The sequence below is a fragment of the Hemiscyllium ocellatum genome, chromosome 2 (assembly GCF_020745735.1).
Source record: "Hemiscyllium ocellatum isolate sHemOce1 chromosome 2, sHemOce1.pat.X.cur, whole genome shotgun sequence".
NCBI classification, from domain to species: Eukaryota; Metazoa; Chordata; class Chondrichthyes; order Orectolobiformes; family Hemiscylliidae; genus Hemiscyllium; species Hemiscyllium ocellatum.
The window spans coordinates 35,028,662-35,048,461 of NC_083402.1; the positions used below are offsets into that span (position 1 = coordinate 35,028,662).

The 19,800-nt window shown below is 41.3% G+C and overlaps 1 protein-coding gene across 2 annotated transcripts in view; it reads left to right on the forward strand.

Annotated features, from left to right (window-relative positions):
• dmgdh (dimethylglycine dehydrogenase) overlaps nucleotides 1-11,514 on the forward strand; it is a 140,108-nt gene extending 128,594 nt beyond the window's left edge. The window contains exons 14-16 of one of the 2 annotated variants that reach the window (XM_060835719.1): nucleotides 982-1,041; nucleotides 5,450-5,584; nucleotides 10,756-11,514. In XM_060835719.1, the coding sequence (XP_060691702.1) occupies nucleotides 982-1,041; nucleotides 5,450-5,584; nucleotides 10,756-10,965 (405 nt within the window). In that variant the 3' untranslated portion in view covers nucleotides 10,966-11,514. Of the gene's footprint in view, nucleotides 1-828; nucleotides 904-981; nucleotides 1,042-5,449; nucleotides 5,585-10,755 lie in introns of those variants that run through there. The other variant, XM_060835728.1, reaches the window with a different exon arrangement.
• The last annotated feature ends 8,286 nt before the right edge of the window (nucleotides 11,515-19,800 follow it).

A 19,800-nucleotide genomic window follows, 5' to 3' on the forward strand; every position in this document is an offset into this window, starting at 1 on the left:
ACCTAGAGGAAACCCACGCAGACATGGGGAGAATGTGCAAACTCCACACAGACAGTCATTCAAGGTGGGAATTGAACCCAGGTCCCTGGCACGGGGTGGTGCTAACCACTGAGCCAACATGCTGCACGCTAAATGGTTGGTTCTTAACGCCCTCTGGGCTAAGACATCCTGGTTGTTGCTGAGTTGGCTGATTTTATCAGGAACAGTAGTTATTTTCTAGAGCAATATATTTACTAACCCCAAGGTATATTCACAACACTTCAGCACAGTCGCATAATTGAGTGATTTTCAACCTGTGTGTTGCGAGAACTGACCAAGTGTGCTGTGAAATCTTGTTCATGAAAATTAATGTAAAATAAACATTGTTTAATCTTAACTACATTATCTCCAAAATTGCAACTAAGCATCAAATTAAAAGTGAAGTATCGATCTTTCGATTTTAAAACGTGAACATTCTATACACAAGTGGCCAAAGGACAAAATTGAAATAATGTGATAGCTTTTACATTAGCATAAATGGCCTAAATTGACCATATCCATACTTCTTTGCGAAATCTATCGCATGTCTCCTGATCTAGGAAGAAATAGATGTTTCTTGTCAAAAGAGGTGATTCCTCTGCTAATTCAGTCATTGATGAAACATCTAAGCCCAAAGACATAAAAAGAAACAACAGTTCAGTTGATTAATAAGGGGTTCTACTATCTAGCCTTTGGATTTGAATGGACGGGAGATGCCCCGAAAAAGTGGATGTGCTATGGAATTGAAGTGTGCTAGTGTTACTGAGGTTGGGATCCACTATCGTAACCTATAATTCACTTTGTCTACAGCAGTTCAAGAAGACAGCTCACTGCCACCTTCTCAATACCAACTAGGCACAGGCAATCAATGCTGGAGCAATGCCCACACCTCACGAGTGAATTTAAAACAGCTTGGCTTTGCTGAAGGTTCAAGGATTGATGGATTCTTTTTCTGTTCTCCAGATGAACTGTGACTCAAACGCCTTTGAAGCTGGATTGGATTATTTCATCAAATTGAACAAGGTACGGGGATTTTCGAACAGCACATATTTCCACCAAAGGAACAGGAAATAAGAGCCAGAGCAGCCATTCATCCCTTCGAACCTGCCCCTCCATTTAATAAGGTCATGTCTGTCATATTAATCCATACCCTGTTCCTCCTTTCTTCCCATATCCTTTGATCCATAAATCCATAAGCTTTAGGAGCAGAATTAGGCCGTTTGGTCCAGCGGATCTGTTCTGGCACTTGATCACTGCTGATATGTTTCTCAGCCCTACTCTACTGCCCTCTCCCCATAACCCTTGATTCCCTTTTTAATCAAGAACCTACCTATAAATCACTAGACTGCAGCAGTTCAAGAAGCCAGCTCACTGCCACCCTATCAATGTATCTGTCTCAAATGCACTCAATGACTTGGCCTCTACAGCCTTCTGCGGCAATGAGTCCCACAGATTTACCACACTCTGGCTGAAGAAATTCCTCCTCATCTCAATTATAACGGTCATTCCTTCACTCTGAGGCTGTGCCCTTGGGTCCTAGTCCCTCCACATCCACGCTATCCAGACCTCTCAACATCCTGTGAGATTCAATCAGATTCCCTTCTCATCCTAAATTACAGTCATAGAGATATACAGCATGGAAACAGACCCTTCGGTCCAACTTGTCCATGCCAACCAGATATCCCAACCCAATCTAATTCCATTTGCCAGCACTTGGCCCATATTCCTCTAAACCCTTCCTATTCATATACCCGTCCAGATGCCTTTTAAATGTTGCAATTATACCAGCCTCCACCACTTCCTCTGGCAGCTCATTCCATGCGCACACCACCCTCTGCATGAAAAAGTTGCCCCTTAGGTCCCTTTTATATATTTCCCCTCTCACCCTAAACCTATGCGCACTAGTTCTGGACTCCCCCCACCCCAGGGAAGAGACTTTGTCTATTTATCCTATCCATGCCCTTCATGATTTTATAAACCCCTATGAGGTCCTCTATGAGGTCACCCCTCAGCCTTCAACGCTGCAGGGAAAACAGCCCCAGCCTGCTCAGCCTCTCCCTATAGCTCAAATTCTCCAATCCTGGCAACATCCTTGTAAACCTTTTCTGAACCCTTTCAAGTTTCACAACAACCTTCGATAGGAAGGAGACCAGTATTGCATGCAATGTTCCAAATGTATCCACTACACTGTCCACTTCACTGTACATTACACCTCCAATTTTGGAGTCATCTGTAAACTTACTAACTCTACCTCCTATGTTCATATACAAATCATTTATATAAATGACAGAAAGTGGTGGACCCAGCACCGATCCTTGTGGCACTCCACTGGTCACAGGCCTCCAGTCTGAATAGCAAGCCTTCACCACCACCCTCTGTCTTCTACCTTTGAGTCAGTTCTGTATCCAAATAGCTAGTTCTCCGTGTTCCATGAGATCTAACCTTGCTAACTAGGGAACTGTGTCAAATGCCTTACTGAAGTCCAATTCCATTGAATACAGGCCAAGAATCAGCAAATGCTCCCCATCATCACAAGTCCTTCATCCCCGGGATCATTATTGTAAATCCCCTTTGGATCCCCTCCAATGCCAGCACATCCTTCCTTAGACAAGAGGCCTGAAACTGCTCACAGTATTCCAAATGCGATCTGGCCACAATCTTATACCCCCTCAGTGGTACATCTCTGCTGTTTTATTCTATTCCTTTTGAAATGAATATTAACATTGCACTTGTCTTCCTAACTACCAACTGAACCTGTGTGTTAACCTTAAGAGAATCTTTAACCAGAACCTCCAAGTTCCTTTGTGCTTCAGATTTCTAAACCTTTCCCTATTCAGAAAATAGTCTATGCCTCTATTCTTTTTCCCAACATGCATAACTCACACTTACGGGCTTTGTATTCCATCTGCCACTTCTTTGCCCACTCTCCTAGCATATCCAAGTCCTTCTGCTGCCTTCTCGGTTCCTCAACATTACCTGCCCTCCACCTTTAGATAGTACAAGAATTAGAATTAGAATCTCTGCAGTGTGGAAACAGGCCATTTGGTCCAACAAGTCCACACCGACCTTCCAAAGAGTAACCCAACCAGATCCATTCCTCTACACCTATTCCTCTACTTTTCCCCTAACTAATGCAACTAACCTACACATCCCTGAATACTATCCGCAGTTTAGCATGGTCAATTCACCTAACCTACACATCTTTGTATTGTGAGAGAAAACTGGAGCACCCAGAGGAAATACACGCAGACACGGGGAGAATGTGCAAACTCCATACAGTCACCCAAGGCTGGAATCGAACCCGGGCACCTAACCACTGAACCACTGTGCCTCCCTAATATATATAATGAAATATATAATGTAAATAGTTTTAGGTCCCAACACTGACCTCTGTGGAGCTCCATTAGTCACCAGCTACTACCCTAAAAAAACCCTTTATCTCTGCTCTCCGCCTTCTGCCTGTCAGTCAATCCTCTATCCATGCAAGTACCTTGTCTGTCACACCATGGGATCTTATCTTATTGAGCAGTCTCCTCTGCTTCGTCTTATCAAAGCCTTCTGGAAATCAATAGATCATGTCCACTGGCTTTCCTTATCTAATTTTCTTGTTACTGCCTCAAAGAATTCGAACAGATTTGTCAAGCGTGATCTCCTCTTGACGAAGCCATGCTAATTCAGCCCTGTTTTACCATTCACTTCCAAGGATTCTGAATCTCATCTTGAATAATGGGCCCTAAAATCTTACCAACAACCGAGGTCAGGCTAACTGGCCTATAGGTTTCTGCCTCCCTCCCTTCTTAAGCAAGGGCTGTTACATTAGCCATTTTCCAGTACTCTGGGACCCTCCCTCATATTTCATCTTCACCCCCTTATTGCTTTTTACCTCTCCTGTGCTGGTTTTTGAAGGTTTCCCAATTCTTTGGTTTCCCACTAATATTCACCACATTGTATGTTTTTTCTATTTGCTGTTATGCTGCCCCTGGGATGTATTTCTGCTGTGCCTCCTGAATTACCCCCCAGAAACTCCTGCCATTGCTACACTCCCCGTCAAAACAGCTCTGACCAGGTCCTTCCTCATGTCTCTGTAGTTGCCTTTACTCAGTTGTAATACCAACTATGTCTGATTCCATCATCTCCCCCTAAAACTGCTGGGTAAATTTGATCATATTATGGTCACTGCCCCCTAGTTTTTTTTTCACCTTAAGGTCAAGGTCTCTAATCAAGTCAGCCCCCTTACACATCACCAAATCCAAAATTGCCCTAATGGGCTCTAACACAAACTGCTCCAAAATACCATCTTGCAGACATTCCACAAATTGTTTTTCTTGGCATCTGCTACCAATCTGATTTCCCAATCCACCTGAATATTGAAGTCCCCCACAATTATTGTAATAGAGATTTTCTTACGCCTTTTCTATCTCCTGATTTATTTTCTTCTCCACATCCTGACTACTGTTAGGAGGCCTGTAAACAACTCCTATCAGTTTATTTCTTTATTTTGCGGTTCCTCAACTCTACCCACACAGATTCTATGCCTTACAACTATATATCACTTCTTGCTATCAATTTAATTTCATTTCTTACCCCCTTCCCCAATTTATCACCATTCAGCTAATAATCTGCCTTACAGTTATGCACATTATACTTCATCTGCCATGTATTTGCTCACTTACTCAGCTTTTCACAAATCAAGTATCTCCACATCCTCCTCATAGCTCACTCTCCCACCCAGCCTTTGTGTCATCTGCAAACCTGGAGATATTACATTTAGTTTGCTCACCTATACCATTTTTAAAAATTAATTCACGGGGATGAAGGCATTGCTGGCTGTACCAGCATTTATTATTTATTATCCAAGTATTATACCACCATTAATGTATATTGTGAATAGCTGGGGTCCAAGCACTGGTCCCTACCCCACTAGTCATTGCTTGTCACTTGGAACATAACTCTTTTATTCCCAGTCTTTCTTCCCAGTCTGCCAATCTGCTATCTGTGTCAGTATAGTATCCCTATTCCATAATACTCCAAACTGTCTGAAAGTGTTGAGTAAAATTAAATATCCTCTCGCAATCCAACCCTGTTATTTTTTCTCTGACTCTGACAAAGGCTAAATATATCTCAAGATCTGAACCTTTGATTAACAGTGGGCAGTTTGTGTGGCAACATTTCATCTAACCTGCTCTCTTTCCAACTTCTCTGTTGCAACATCAAAACAACACATTTCACCACTAAGTCATGTTTAATATGAATTGCAGTTTTAAAATTAAAGGGACCTGTGAAAGTTAGGTCAATTTAAACATGCTGGGAGCTGTTTGTACCTTGACTCATAGTAGCTGAAATAGTTTTCTTCAAAAGTGTGTGCCATTTCTTGACAAAGCGAACGGTAGTTCAGGTATTTATGATAGGTCGGTGTATTTGTCTCACTCAGCCAGTCGATTTCATAGGAAAACAGGCTTTGATGAACATCAAAAAGGAGGGTGTTAAGCGCAAGTTGGTGTACCTTACCATGCAGACTGACGATGTGGATCCTGAAGGAAATGAAAGCATTTGGTATGGAGATAAGGTAGGCCCAAAGAGATTTAATTAACTTGAAAAAGAACCATTGACAGCATAGCACTCCTTACTGCTGACACCATATGTCTCCAAACTATATCCCTTGGCCCATCTTCCCATAAGGCCTGACCGAGGAACCCATTTTAATTAATGCTACAGCAAAATCACAGACTAATTCCTATGTTGGATTGCCTCCACAAGTCTTTCTTGAGTGTTTCCTTTGCTCCAGAGTTTCAGTCAATGAGATGAATTCTGTTGCTACTGTGGGTATGGAGCAAGCTGCACTCTGCTGTCTCCTGAAGGGAGATGGCTATGGTTCGTTGATAGTACATAGCACCAAGCGAGATCACAAGAAAAGATTTACAGCAACAACAAAAAAAGTAAGCAAAATATTGGAAAGCTGAAATAAAACAGAAGTACTGGAGAAAACTCAGCAGAAAACCTTGCAGGTGGTACATGTGAAGGGAAAGAAGGTTAATATATCAGGATGATGATTGCATGGATGCACTGAGTTTTAAGCAAATGCAGAGGCAGGAAATGGGATGAGAAAGGAAAAAATTAACGGGCAGGTCTATGATAAGTTAGAAGGTATGAGAGATTAAATAGTGAACAACTTAATGAGATGAGGCCAAAAGAGATTGTTAATGGGATTCAGCCACAGATTGATAAGTGACAAATAACATTGGTGCCCTAGAAGGTCCACTATGGACCATCCCCAACAGGAGAGAATTTCCTTGACATTCAATGGGGTTACCATTACCCAGAAACTGAACTGAGCCAGCCATATAAATAAGAGTAGATTGGAATAAGAGTCCTTATATGAAGTGAAGGGGAAAGAAATATGAATTAATTGTCGGAACCCATTGGTTTATCATAGACATTGATTGACAGACAAAATCCAGAATGGAAAGGGAAAAATCACAGTTGGACCCTGTGAATATAAAGAGTTAAACTTGAAAGAAAATGTTGTAATTTTCCAAGTTTGGAACAGAAATCCACACTGAGGCAGTCAACAATGTACTGGACATGAGGGAGTGGTCCTAAGTCAGATCAGAACAAGAGAGATGCCAAGTATTCCGTGAAATTTTATTGATTTCAGGAAAACTTTCAATAGCATCCATTGGCAGTCACTCCGGTATGTAATAAGACAGTATGACACCTCAAAGAGATACATGAATATTTTCAAAGCCTTATATCATGATTTTGGAGTATCTGCTTTATCCAAACTAACACAGCCAGCAGCATCATCACAAGGACATGGCATGGCTGTATATCTTCTCATTCCTTTTCTCTTGGTTATTGATTACGAGGAAGGTCTTCAGACTTTGACTTTATATGGAAACCCCACCAGATAACAGATGAAACCTCCTTACTGGCTGAAGAATTGCTCGTGCTTCAAGATCACTAGTTTTGAGAATAGTGACATCAACGTTAGTCTATACATCAGATGCAAGAAGACCAAGGTAACAATGGTTTGACAGTAACAAGGTCCTCCCATAACCACTAGGCAACAGAGTAGTGAATACCTTCTCTATCTGAGAAGCAATATCATCAGGAAGGGCTTTGTAGGAACATGATCTTCTGTCGTGACCATGGGTCAGAACCACGAAGTACCATAGATATTTTTAATGTGTTATTCAAAAATCTGGGATTTTTTTGAAAGGAGGGCTGATACATTCAAAAATGGCTGTCTGGAGGCAGAGAGAGAGAGAGAGAGAGAAAGACTAAGAGCGAAAATAACCCACTAATGAAGGAATGCTACATAGGACTGCTCAGAGATATTAATGGGTCATTGTGACAGCCTAGACTGCCAGAAGATGTATTTTGCCTCCTGAATGTATGTACTACTCATATGTCAGTGGAATGGGCAACATCAGATGGAAAAAAAATCTGGAGCTGATCAAAGAAGACTTGGTGGAGTACTTTGGGGAGGGCTTTGAGGAACAGTTTGTAATTTAGAGAAAAACAGCAGCAATGGATTTGGTCCAGTAGTAGTAGTACCTGCTCATTGTAGGTTCATCCAGGCAGGGGAGGGTGCAGAGGATAACAGTTTGTTAAGCATCTCTCGAAGGGAAAAGCAAGGAGACTCGGTCTATCTTTGTGGGAGATGAAGAACTGATGTCTGTGGTGAAAAGGAGCTGGTCAGGGCCTGGTAAATGTTTAAGCAGTGGAAGACCTTGGGAAGAGTTCATGAAGGGAGGGGAGAAGAGGCTGGGCAAAGGGAGAAAAAAGAAGTAAAGGTAAAATGAAATATCTTCTGTGGGCAGGGACAGGTTGAAATAGTTGATCTAGCAGAGCAATATTATTTGTAGAATACAGGACATAAATGGTATTGACATCACTTGGGCTAGCAGACAATACATTTGACAGCCATGCAACTAAAATCATTAGAAGAGAAGAGGTTAGCATTGGTCTGGGAGGTAAGAGCGCGTTTCTCAGTGGTGGGATCAGAGGATGTATAAAGAGGTGACAGAGTTGGCATTAAGCCTCAACAACCTAGATGTCAGTTTACTAAACAATAATAATGTCATTCTTGTCAGCAGGTTTAATCCAATGTAAGAGCTGGATTAAAGAGTACAGTGTTTTCTAGTGCAGAGGAAGGTAGTTTATGATAGGTGCAGGGAGCTGAGAAATTGAGGCAACTGTTTTCATGCCAGCACTGCAGTGAAAAGATCTTGGAAAGCTAAAATCCCAGAGGGAAGAGTTCAGGTAGAGGGAGAAGTCAGGAGTTGGGAGGAAGACTCTTGACCAAAGACGTGGTCACTGAGGCAAAGACGATGGAAGAGGACAGCAACATGCCAAGATCAGAGTTCATTGAGATGACGTTGTAAAGGGGTGATGCTGAGGAAGAATCATGGGGAAAAAGTAAGATATGCTTTTGTTCAGTAGCAAAGCATTTTGTGGCACTGTATTGCAACCAGAGATCAAAGTTCATTGTGTAATTAATCCCAGATCAGTGAAAATTAACAGTGAGGAACAAAAATTTGCAGCCCTGAAGAAGGGCTTTATGCCCGAAACGTCGATTCTTCTGCTCCATTGATGCTGCCTGACCTGCTGCGCTTTTCCAGCAACACATTTTTCAGCTCTGATCTCCAGCATCTGCAGTCCCCACTTTCTCCCAGCCCTGATTTTTAACCCTATCTGCCCAGTGGGTAAATGACCTGTCAAAATAACCCTAACCCCAAATTAACTCAGCACCTTATTAGCACTGCTACATCCCCAATCATGATTTCATCTAAATGAGTATAGAAATAGGTGGGTACTTAATGAATGTGTTGAAATTGGATCCCATAACATCATAAGAGCCTCAATGGTATTTTCACTGGAAAGGATTCAATAGACAATAGGTGCAGGAGTAGGCCATTCTGCCCTTGAAGCCTACACCACCATTCAAAATGATCATGGCTGATCATCCTTAATCAGTATCCTGTTCCTGCCTTATCTCCATAACCCTTGATTCCACAATCCTTGAGAGCTCTATCCAACTCTTTCTTAAATGAATCCAGAGACTGGGCCTCCACTGCCCTCTGGGGCAGAGCATTCCACACAGCCACCACTCTCTGGGTGAAGAATTTCTCCTCATCTCTGTCCTAAATGGTCTACCCCGTATTTTTAAGCTGTGTCCTCTGTTTCGGCACTCACCCATCAGCGGAAACATGTTTCCTGCCTCCAGAGTGTCCAATCCTTTAATAATCTTATATATCTCGATCAGATCCCCTCTCAGTCTTCTAAACTCAAGGGTATACAAGCCCAGTCGCTCCAGTCTTTCAGTGTAAGGTAATCCTGCCATTCCAGGAATCGACCTCGTGAACCTACGCTGCACTCCCTCAATAGCCAAAATGGCTTTCCTCAAATTTGGAGACTAGAACTGCACACAATACTCCAGGTGTGGTCTCACCAGGGCCCTGTACAGCTGCAAAAGAACCTCTTTGCATCTATACTCAATCCCATTTGTTATGAAGGCCAGCATGCTATTAGCCTTCTTCACTACCTGCTGTACCTGCATGCTTATCTTCATTGACTGGTGTACAAGAACACCCAGATCTCTTTGTACTGCCCCTTTACCTAAATTGATTCAATTTAGGTAGTAATCTGCCTTCCTGTTCTTGCCACCAAAGTGGATAACCATACATTTATCCACATTAAACTGCATCTGCCATGCATCTGACCACTCACCTAACTTGTCCAGGTCACCCTGTAAACTCCTAACATCCTCCTCACATTTCACCTGCCACCCAGCTTAGTATCATCAGCAAATTTGCTAATGTTATTACTAATACCTTCTTCTATATCATTAACATATATTGTAAAAAACTGTGGTCCCAGCACTGATCCCTCTGGTACCCCACTGGTCACTGCCTGCCATTCCGAAAGGGGGCCGTTTATCACCACTGCCAAGATCAGAGTTCATTGAGATGACGTTGTAAAGGGGTGATGCTGAGGAAGAATCATAGGGAAAAAGTAAGATATGCTTTTGTTCATTTGTGTAATTAATCCCAGATCAGTGAAAATTAACAGTGAGGAACAAAAATTTACAGCCCTGAAGAAGGGCTTATGCCCGAAACGTCGATTCTCCTGCTCCTTTGCTTCAAATCTCATACAGCACTCAGTAAAATCTGATACATCTGAAACAACTAACCTGACTAGGAAAACTTTCTGAGGGGGCTAAAAAGGCATTGCACTAGTGTTTGTGCTTCAAGGAAGCTTCCACTTCATTTCAGCTAATCCTTTTGCATATTCTTCTTCTCCTTCATTTGGACTTAAGGGCAGCTAGGTATTCATCTCAACCATTCCATTTGGTAGCGAGAGCCACATTCCAATCACTCCGTAAGTGTCAAATAGGGTTAATTAGGTAACACTGTTACCTGGAATCAGAAGATTATAGGCTCATGTCCCACTCCAGAAGTTCACTGCATAAGCTGGGCTGACCCTCAGTGCAGAGTCAAGAAAGTGCTGCTTTATTGGAGATGGCATCTTTCATGACCTCAGATGCCTAAAGTACTCTTGGAGGAGACAGTGCTTACTGCTATCCTTGGGCATCTGAAATAAGAATTTGCTCCATTTCTTAGTTCTAAATGAGTCACTTCAAATAGCATAAATTTCATCCCCACAATAGAAACTAATGCTGTTTTTCCTTAACTGCAAAGTTCAGCCTGTAATGCTGTATTTTTGTCTATTAAGGTTGTAGGTAACACCACATCTGGAGCCTACAGTTATAACACTCAACAGTGTGTAGCCTTTGCCTATGTGCCTCTGGAGCTCAGCAAAATAGGACAACAGCTAGATGTGGAACTGCTGAATAAAAAATATAAGGCGGTAATCATCCAGGAACCACTGATACTGACAGAGCCAACCAGGACTCGAATGAAGAAGAAAAGCTCAAGTGCTTGACGGACAGTATTGTGTAAGGGGAAAACAGTTCTCCGTCATGTTTCAGTAGGAGATTAACCATTTTTATTAAGCCCTATTTCATCTGGGACCAAGGTTCTATTTACTCAGTCCTCCCTGGGTGGATATGCAGACCTCAGTAAAATGGCCATGCTGCAGAAAACATTAAACAGTCACTGCTGTCCCACAGTATGAGTCCAGAACTATTCACTACTAAGCAGATTGGGAAATATGTCTGTGTTTATACAGCACCTTATAGCTCTGATCCCTATCATGTTAAAAGAAGACATTACAAATTTCAATCTCAGCATCTAATGTGAAAAAATAAATAATGCTGATTACAAAGACTTGCTGCAATTTTAGGATCGGGACTTTTTTTAATGTGAATTGACTGGTGCTTTAAATAACTTTTACTTTTAATGTGTCAGTCACTTGCTGTGAAAATGCTTTACCCTCAAGTGGAAGTAATGCAATGAAAGTTCAGTTGTTTTATAAAGTCACACACATTATTATCATCCCTTAACTGAATTATCCAACTAATGCTAGTTGGTTAGAAATTCTTTTGGCTTTACAGAAAAGAAAAATTTCAAAGCAATATTTGATTTTTATATTTTATTACAAGCTGAAGTCATGACTGAATAATGTAAACTAAATCTCCAATTATGTTGCATCAATTATCCATGCTCAGTGACAAATATAAATATCAGATCTCGAATTTCAATTCTTCCACTGTGCCACTATTCTGGAAGTTGATCAGGTACCTCTAAAGACAGTTTTCACTTCTCTAACCATGAGTTCAGATACCTCAGTGAGCTGTGAAGAGATTTAGCAAAATAGCAAAACCTCCTGTAAATGAAACCATTTGTTTCAAGCTCCAAGGTTTTCCAAGTCAAACATTCACTGCATCAACATGATCAAGAACAGTTTTGAACAAGTCAGGAAATGGTTAATGAACATCGAGTGATATTGTTGAACTTGCTGGTGTATTTCTCAGTTTCAAAACTAAAACATTGACTTTGATATGGGCCTTGAACTGGATGGGTGATAGACGCAGTTTGTAATCCACTCCTTGCGCATTCATTTTTGCTTCAGCAGGAGCGCAACAGTGAATGGAAAGGAATTTCAGTCTGAGCATTGCAAGTGTTACAGTAAATCCATCCTGTTCTGAAACAAAATAATGCAATCCACAAATATCCTGATATATTAATTGATATTTGATCCAAAATGGAGTAATGGTGTGAAAACAAATAGCCTGTCACCTTCCTTTAGATAAAATGCTGGCAGTAAGTTAGTCTGAGCAGGAAGGTTTGAGAGATACCTCATAGCTCCTCATTGTTAGACAAAGTGGGTGGTAATAATATGATGCCTATATCATCAGCAACAGATATTTAAAAGCCAGAGGATTGAAAAATGATAAGAACAATTTGTAGGCATTCTGAACAGTGTCCCTTTAGTACTACACCAAGTGATACCCTTACTCGTCTGAAAATGGTAACTGTCATAATTTTTGAAAAAACTGCTGTGAATGTTTGTTTGATTTAAAAGGAATAGCATAGGAAGTGATGTGGGAACAAATGTTTCCTTGTAATATGAAACGTAAAATGTGAACTAATTTGTATGAAGGAGAAGATTAAATACTTAATCTGTATTATTGTATTTAATTAAAACAATTCAACATAATTGCATTTATACCTTACAAATAAACTTGTTTTTTGGAACCCCTTGGGGGATTTTCTGTTTCTTTTTCATGAATGGGATTCAGATTATGTAACAATTATACATGCCTTTAGTTCCCAGAACAAATACATGAACAGCATTTCATTCACAGGAGTTAGTTGGAATAGTTGAATAATGTACCCTTGTCCTTTCTTTTGAATAGTTGATCTGATGACCTAGCTTATCCTGGTGTCCACAGAGTAGTGGTTTGATGGAAGGTCATTAAAATTTTCTCTTTCTCCAACACAAGTTTTTCTGATTCACATCTGCATTCTTCAGTTCAGATGCTGACTGGTGCCCAATATGTGGAGAAGGTACAACAGAGTAGGATGGGTTCTTTTACCTCCCTATTTGCAGATACCCTGTGCTTAAAAACATACATGCAGGGAAACCAAAGGACATTCGGCCTACCACGTCTCTTCCACCATGAGAATAGGTACAATATCTCTCTCATCTTGGACAGCAAACCTGTTTCATAATTGCCAGAAAGGAAGCCCCTCTCAATAAAAGTATAAACAGGTATTAGAGAGAGCGTAGTAATACTGCAGCCTGATTGTCCAAACTGTCACCTGATATATTCAACAGTGCCTGAGAGATTCCCAGAAAAATTCAAAAATTGACATCATAAAATACTGTGAGCTGTGTTGTTAGGTGACGCTGAGAGGATATTAATCCAATATTATTACGTTACTATGCTACACTGCACCAGATATAAGCACTCAGTAAATGATGTGCAATCTTATCAACAGTGTGTGTCCTTACACTTAAAACATGAAGGACTGTAAATTCCATGGGAGATGTTCCGCCTGCAAGAGCAGGAGCGGGGGATATGGAACTATTTTCGTCACCTTCATGCTTGGTCTCCAGCCATTTACCAAGTCTAGGGAGGCTCAACTGTATGGACTGAACCACCAAACCAATCTGAGATCAATTATCTCAGTCTAGATTCAGTTCAGTGCCTTTGTAAAGGCCTCTGGGAACCCACACAAGCTCTCAGATCTTCCAAGTGACCTCCCCCCAGCCCCTTCCAGAAACGTATGTTCCCTTGGTCCAATTCTGATTGAAATGTGGAAGACCCAACACCCTTTTGCAGACTGTGTATTAGGTGTAACTAGTTTCATCCAGATACTTCCCCCTTCCATTTAAAAATACACTAATTAAGCTTCTCAAAAACTCACCCAAAACCCCTAATTCCCATCTAACTCCACTTTCTTCTCTGAAACAACTGAATGTTGCCAGGTTACTCCTCCCACAAATCTCTGTCCATCTTTCCCACAACTTCATGTTGAATCTCAATCCAATCTCAGGGTTCCATTTCTTCCACTGCACTGAGTTTTAATCAATGGTATAAATGTATCAAAGTTATAATAACTTTCTCTCCTTGTTCTCCTTGATGCTAATTCAATATTCAGCAGTGTTTTGTTTGATGTTAAGCTTACAGAGAGTAGAGCATAGAAAGCTGCTCAGGATTGTATTGAAATAGTCAAATCTACAGATATCAAAAGCATGGGTGGGGGTTGCAATGGAGATAAGGTGAAGTGGGGCCAAGTTACTCGACATTACAGCGGTGTTCCTATTGATGGCTCAAATATATGATCAGAGCCATAAATGTCACCAAGAGCAATCAGATTCAGAAAGAGCATTAGTGCCAGGAGCTACGGAAATGGAACCTGTAACAGGGATCAACAGCAATTGCTTCAATCTCCCTAATATTCAGCTGGAGGAAAGTTCTGTTTGTCCTGCACTGAATGTTACACGAGTGGTTTTATAATTTTAACAGTAACTACATCAGGAAAGATGTGGATGTGGTAAATCAAGATGTCATGAGAATACATGTGGAAACTGGTGCTATCAGCTGGATCATAGGCTGAAGGCATGCTGTCCATATCCCAGTGTAAATTTCAGGAGCAAGTCTGCCTCTGCTTACCCTGTTCACTCCACTCGAGCATTTCAATGACGGTCATTTAATTAGTATGATGCAGGATCTCCACACATTTCCAGGAGGGCATCCCATCTTTTGGAAATGTCTGTGGGGATCGGCAACTCAGCAGAGCTGAACAAAAGTGGTGGCCGCTCTCAGTACTTCAGGTAGGCCCAGAAACTGCTGTACAGAAATGGACCAGACATTCAGTCAAGTTGAGGTCTCACTGGGGCCAGGCAGACAGGCCGTAATGAAGGAAGTTGGAGACATGTCAGGGGAGAGTGGAAAGAGAAAGCAAAACTGGTGCTCCAATTGCACAGAGAGCCCAGGAGGAAAGTTGCCCCTACCCTCAATCCTTTCACTGACCAGCAGTCAGCAAGCTTAAAGCTGCTATCTTACACAGGCTTTTCTTAACCTGCATTTTATTGGAGAATCACTTGGATGAAGCAGACAATTATCCATTAATTGTCTGCTTAAGGGCATTAACTGGAGTAAAGAGCTGGCAACCTCATGTCCCTGTAAATTGTTTGAATGGTAGAGCTTGGGGTCTGGCTTTGCTGCTCCTCTCCCTTGTAAAATTGCTGTCTCTTGTATGCAGCTGTAAATGTAACTGTTTGTTGTAAACTGTTTTTGTAATTTGTTTAATAAAATTTTAAAAAGAGCTGGGAAGCCACCCAACACTTAACCTCTGGGCCCACCTACTCATTTCCTTTCTATCAAGTGACCACTGAAATTCAACCGAATCTTTTAGAATGATATTGCTCAAGATATAGCTGAGGAATCAGAGGGACCATCAATGAATCTTTGAGAGATAGCAGATGCAATCTTTAGCCATAACCTAATAAATTCGCGACTTACCCAAGACTTCCTTGTTTCAAAAGGCAACTTTAGCGCTGTGTTGTTGAGCAACACAAACGGACAAACGACTCTTCTCACCACACTATTGCAAATGTTCTTTGCAATCAATTTGTAACTGCTTTTTTGTTCCTTTCCATCCAGCATTTGTTTCTGATCAGAATTGTTTGCTTTTCCTTTATTCGAGGTTTGCCCACCCTCAGTTTCTGGTTTCTCTGCTTCAAAATATCACCTTAACTTTAATTAGTAAGGAAGCTGTTGGGGAGCATAACTCAATCAATGATGCCCTGAGTTCAGTGAACTTCAGGTGTGGAAAATGCCTTTGATGCAAGTTCAGCCATTGTAGGGTGATACATCACATGCAAAATACAAACATCCTTTATTCATTTTTTTTATTCATTCACAGGATGAGGGCATCCTGCCCATCCCTAATTGCCCTGAGAGCAGTTAAGAGTCAACCACAGTGCTGTGAGTCAGGAGTCACATGTAGGCCAGACCATCCTTCCCTAAAGGAAAGCAGTGAACCAAACGGGTTTTTCTGAGTATAATGGATTCATGGTCATCATTAGACTCTAAATTCCAAATATTTATTGAATTCAGATTCTACCATTTACTGGAGCAGGATTCAAACCCAGCTTCCCAGAACACTGCCAGGGCCTCTGGATTAACAGGGCAGCAATAATACCACTAGGTAATTTGTTTATCATTTGTGTTGTGTTTAGTGCACTCATGAAAGTAGTCAGCCTTTTTCTTGCAATTAGTTTTATAAGCTTCCCAGTCCACTTCAATGTTATTATGTGTTAGTGTGGGGCTGGAGTCACATATAGGGCAGACTGGGGTGTAATGCCATTTATCCATCCATGGGGATATTACTGAATTGTGTTGGTTTCTTCAGTATTAAGTAGCTTTCTTTGATCATTTCTGCTCAAGCTGTCAACCTATAATTGGCTGTCATGTTGTTAAGCAGTGATATGCCTAAGATATGTATGCACCTTGAGGTCCTATTATAATTAATAGCAATCTGATGCAGTTCTCCATGGGAACTGAGTGGGAATGGAGCACCTGCAGCTGTTTGATTGATGTAGGTTGAGGGATAAATGTTAACAAAAACTCCCCTCTTTGAAATTGGGTCATTGGATCTTTCTGTCCACCTTACAGGGCAGGCACAGCAATGCTCCCTCGTTACAGCAGTGGTGCATCAGCCAAAATTATATATTCAAGTTGCTCAAACCTGTGACCTCTTGATCCATAGAGAGCCAAGTCTCACACCAAAATGTATGGAAATCTATAGTCAAGTAAACAGCTACCTGCTGCTCACTAAGTTGGCAGACAAAAAAAACTCTGTGTTCTTGCCACATTGAGTCATAAACGTTGGTGGAAACTTGTACAACTATAGGAAGAGAAGGCTCCATGAATACCATTTCCTGACTGGTGATAGAGCCTACGATATAAGTGCAAAAGACAAAGCTGAAGCATTTGCTACCACCTTCAGTGAGAATTGCTGAGCGGATGATCCATTGTGATCTCCTCTTAAGGTCCCCAGCATCACATATATCAGTCTTCATCCATTTGATTTTCTGCAAGTGATGCCAAGAATGTATTGAAGATACTGGCAATTACAAACAGACATTGGCAATATCTGTTTGTAGTGTTGAAAGCTTGTGTTTCAGGACTAGCATTAACTCTCACCAGTCTGATCCAGGAATGCTACAACATTGCTATCTACTCAACAATGTGGAAAATTGTCAGGTAGTTCCAATCCACAAAAGACAGGACAAATTTAATCTGACCAATTATTGTCCATCTGTCTATTCTCATCTTCAGCAAAGTGATGGGAAAGGTTATTGGCAGAACTATTAAGTAGCACGCAACTGATGCTCAGTGGATAGAATTTTCTCCATTTGCCTGGGCAAGTATATTTCAACAACACTTAAGAAGCCTCAACACCATCCAAGTCAGAAGATCCTGAAGCAATTCATCAAGACTTCTTCAATAGCATTTTCCAAACCTGTCACCTGCAGCACCGGCTAGGACAATACCAGCAGGCACATTGGAACACCACCAGCTCCCAATTACTTTCTTTGCTGTATTAGAAATATATATATTCTTTTCTTATTCATTCATGGGATGTGAGTGTCATTGGCTGGCCCAGCATTTATTGACTAGAGGACAGTTAAGAGTCAACCATATTGCTGTGGGATTGGAGGCCAGACTATGTTAAGATGTCAGTTTCCTTCCCTAAAGGACACTAGTGAACCAAATGGGTTTATCCTATCAATCAGCAATAGATTCACATTCTCCTATTTATTGACTTTGGCTCCACCTTCAACATCATAATTCCAACAAAACTCATCTGAAAACTCCGAGACCAAGGACACTGCTCCCTCCTCTGCAACTGCATCCTCAACTTCCCGATCTAAAGATTACAATCAGTAAGGATAGCCAACAATGCCTCCTCCAATAATCCTCAACACCAGCACCCTCCAGCTTGCAAATTCAGCCTTTTAATATAAGCTTTAAACACTCAAAACTGTGTGGCCGAATACAGCTCTAACTCCATTTACAAATTTGCTGATACTGCCACCATAGTGAGTCAGACCTCAAACAACAATAATTCAGGATACAGGAAGGAGATGGACAGCTTAGTTGCATGGTGTAAAGATAACAATCTCTCTCTCAATGTCAGCATAGTGAAGGAGCTGATCATTGACTTTAGGTGGTGGAATGGAGGACACACCCCTGTCTGTATCAATGGTGCTGAGGTAGAGGTGTTCTAAAGCTTCAAATTGCTAGGAGGAAACATCACCAACAATCTGTCCTGGTCCAACCACATGAACACTACACTAATGCCTGCACTTCCTCAGAAGGCTAAGGAAATTCGCATGTCCACAAAGACTCTTACCAATTTTTATAGATGCACCACAGAAAGCATTCTATTCAGATGCATCACAGCTTGGTGTGACAGCTGCTGTACTCAAAACTGCAAGAGATTGCAGAAAGTTATGAAAGCAGCCCAGTCCATTACGCAGACTAGCCTTCCCTCCATTGACTCTACTGCCTCGGGAAAGCAGGCAAAGTCCCCTCCCAATGTGGCTATACTCTCTTCCACCCTCTTCCCTTGGGCAGAATGTACAAAATTTTGAAAACATATACCAACAGATTTAAGAACAGCTTTTTCTCTGCTGTTTTCAGACCTATGAGCAGACCTCTCATATATTAAAGTTGATATTTCTCTGCACTTGTAACACTGTACTCTGCATTTTGTTCTATGACCCTGTTTTACTAATAAAAAAGTACAGTTTGTCTGGTTAGCCTGCAGTTCAATACTTTTCACTGTATCTCGGTAAATGTGACAATAACTATCATATTAAATCATCATTCGACTCTTAGTTCCAGATTGTTATTGAATTCAAAGTCAAATTGCACCCAGCTCCCCAGAGTACCACCTTGTCTCTAGAATAACAGTCTATGATTATACCACTAGGTCACCACTTCCCCTCTGTTCCTGCATCAATCCTGATTTGAAATTCTTAAACTCCCAACCTAGTACTATTGTAGGGAGATTGTTTTCACCAAATGCATTGTAGTGGTTCAAGAAGGCAATTCATCATAACTTTTGCATTCAAGAATGGGCAATAATTGCTGGCTTTAACTCCATCAGTATGTCCCTTGATACCACACCCTCAAATATTCAGGAGTTTTCTCAATTCAACTGTTTTCAAACTCAGACAACAGCTGAATCATCATCATTCCACCATGGAACCTCTGACTTTATACTCTTCTTCATTATTAGAATCTATGTCTATTGCCCCATTACTATTGTATTTCTATATCCTTATTACTATGTGACTAGTCGACAGTGGTGTTGTTCTTGCGTCCATTCGTGTGCATATTTTGGCTGCCACCCTGGCCTCAAACCAATCAATCTACCTTTTGCTCTTTTAACATCTTTTCTGCTTTCCCTCCCAGACTCTCTTCTGTTGCCGAGCATCCTTTCACTGCACTGTTGTCAGGGTGTCTATCTTCCTAATTGCCCTTCCCAATCCATCAATATACCTGACCCTTCTTGCTCTCTCACTGTCATCCCAGGCTTGACTGCCTGTTAGATAAACCTACAATTTTCCTCTATGGCTGAGGCACTTAACACTGGGTCATTTGGAACATTGCCCCATCCCACTTCTCATCAATATAACCACCAGTGTGCAAACTCTGGGCTAACCTTGTCAAGCCATTTCCCGTACAACTCAATCCTCCCACTACTGACTCTGCGTACTTTGAAAGTGAGTCAACTCTCTGACCATAGCGGTAAAGTCACTGGACCAATAATCCAGATACTGAGGTTTATG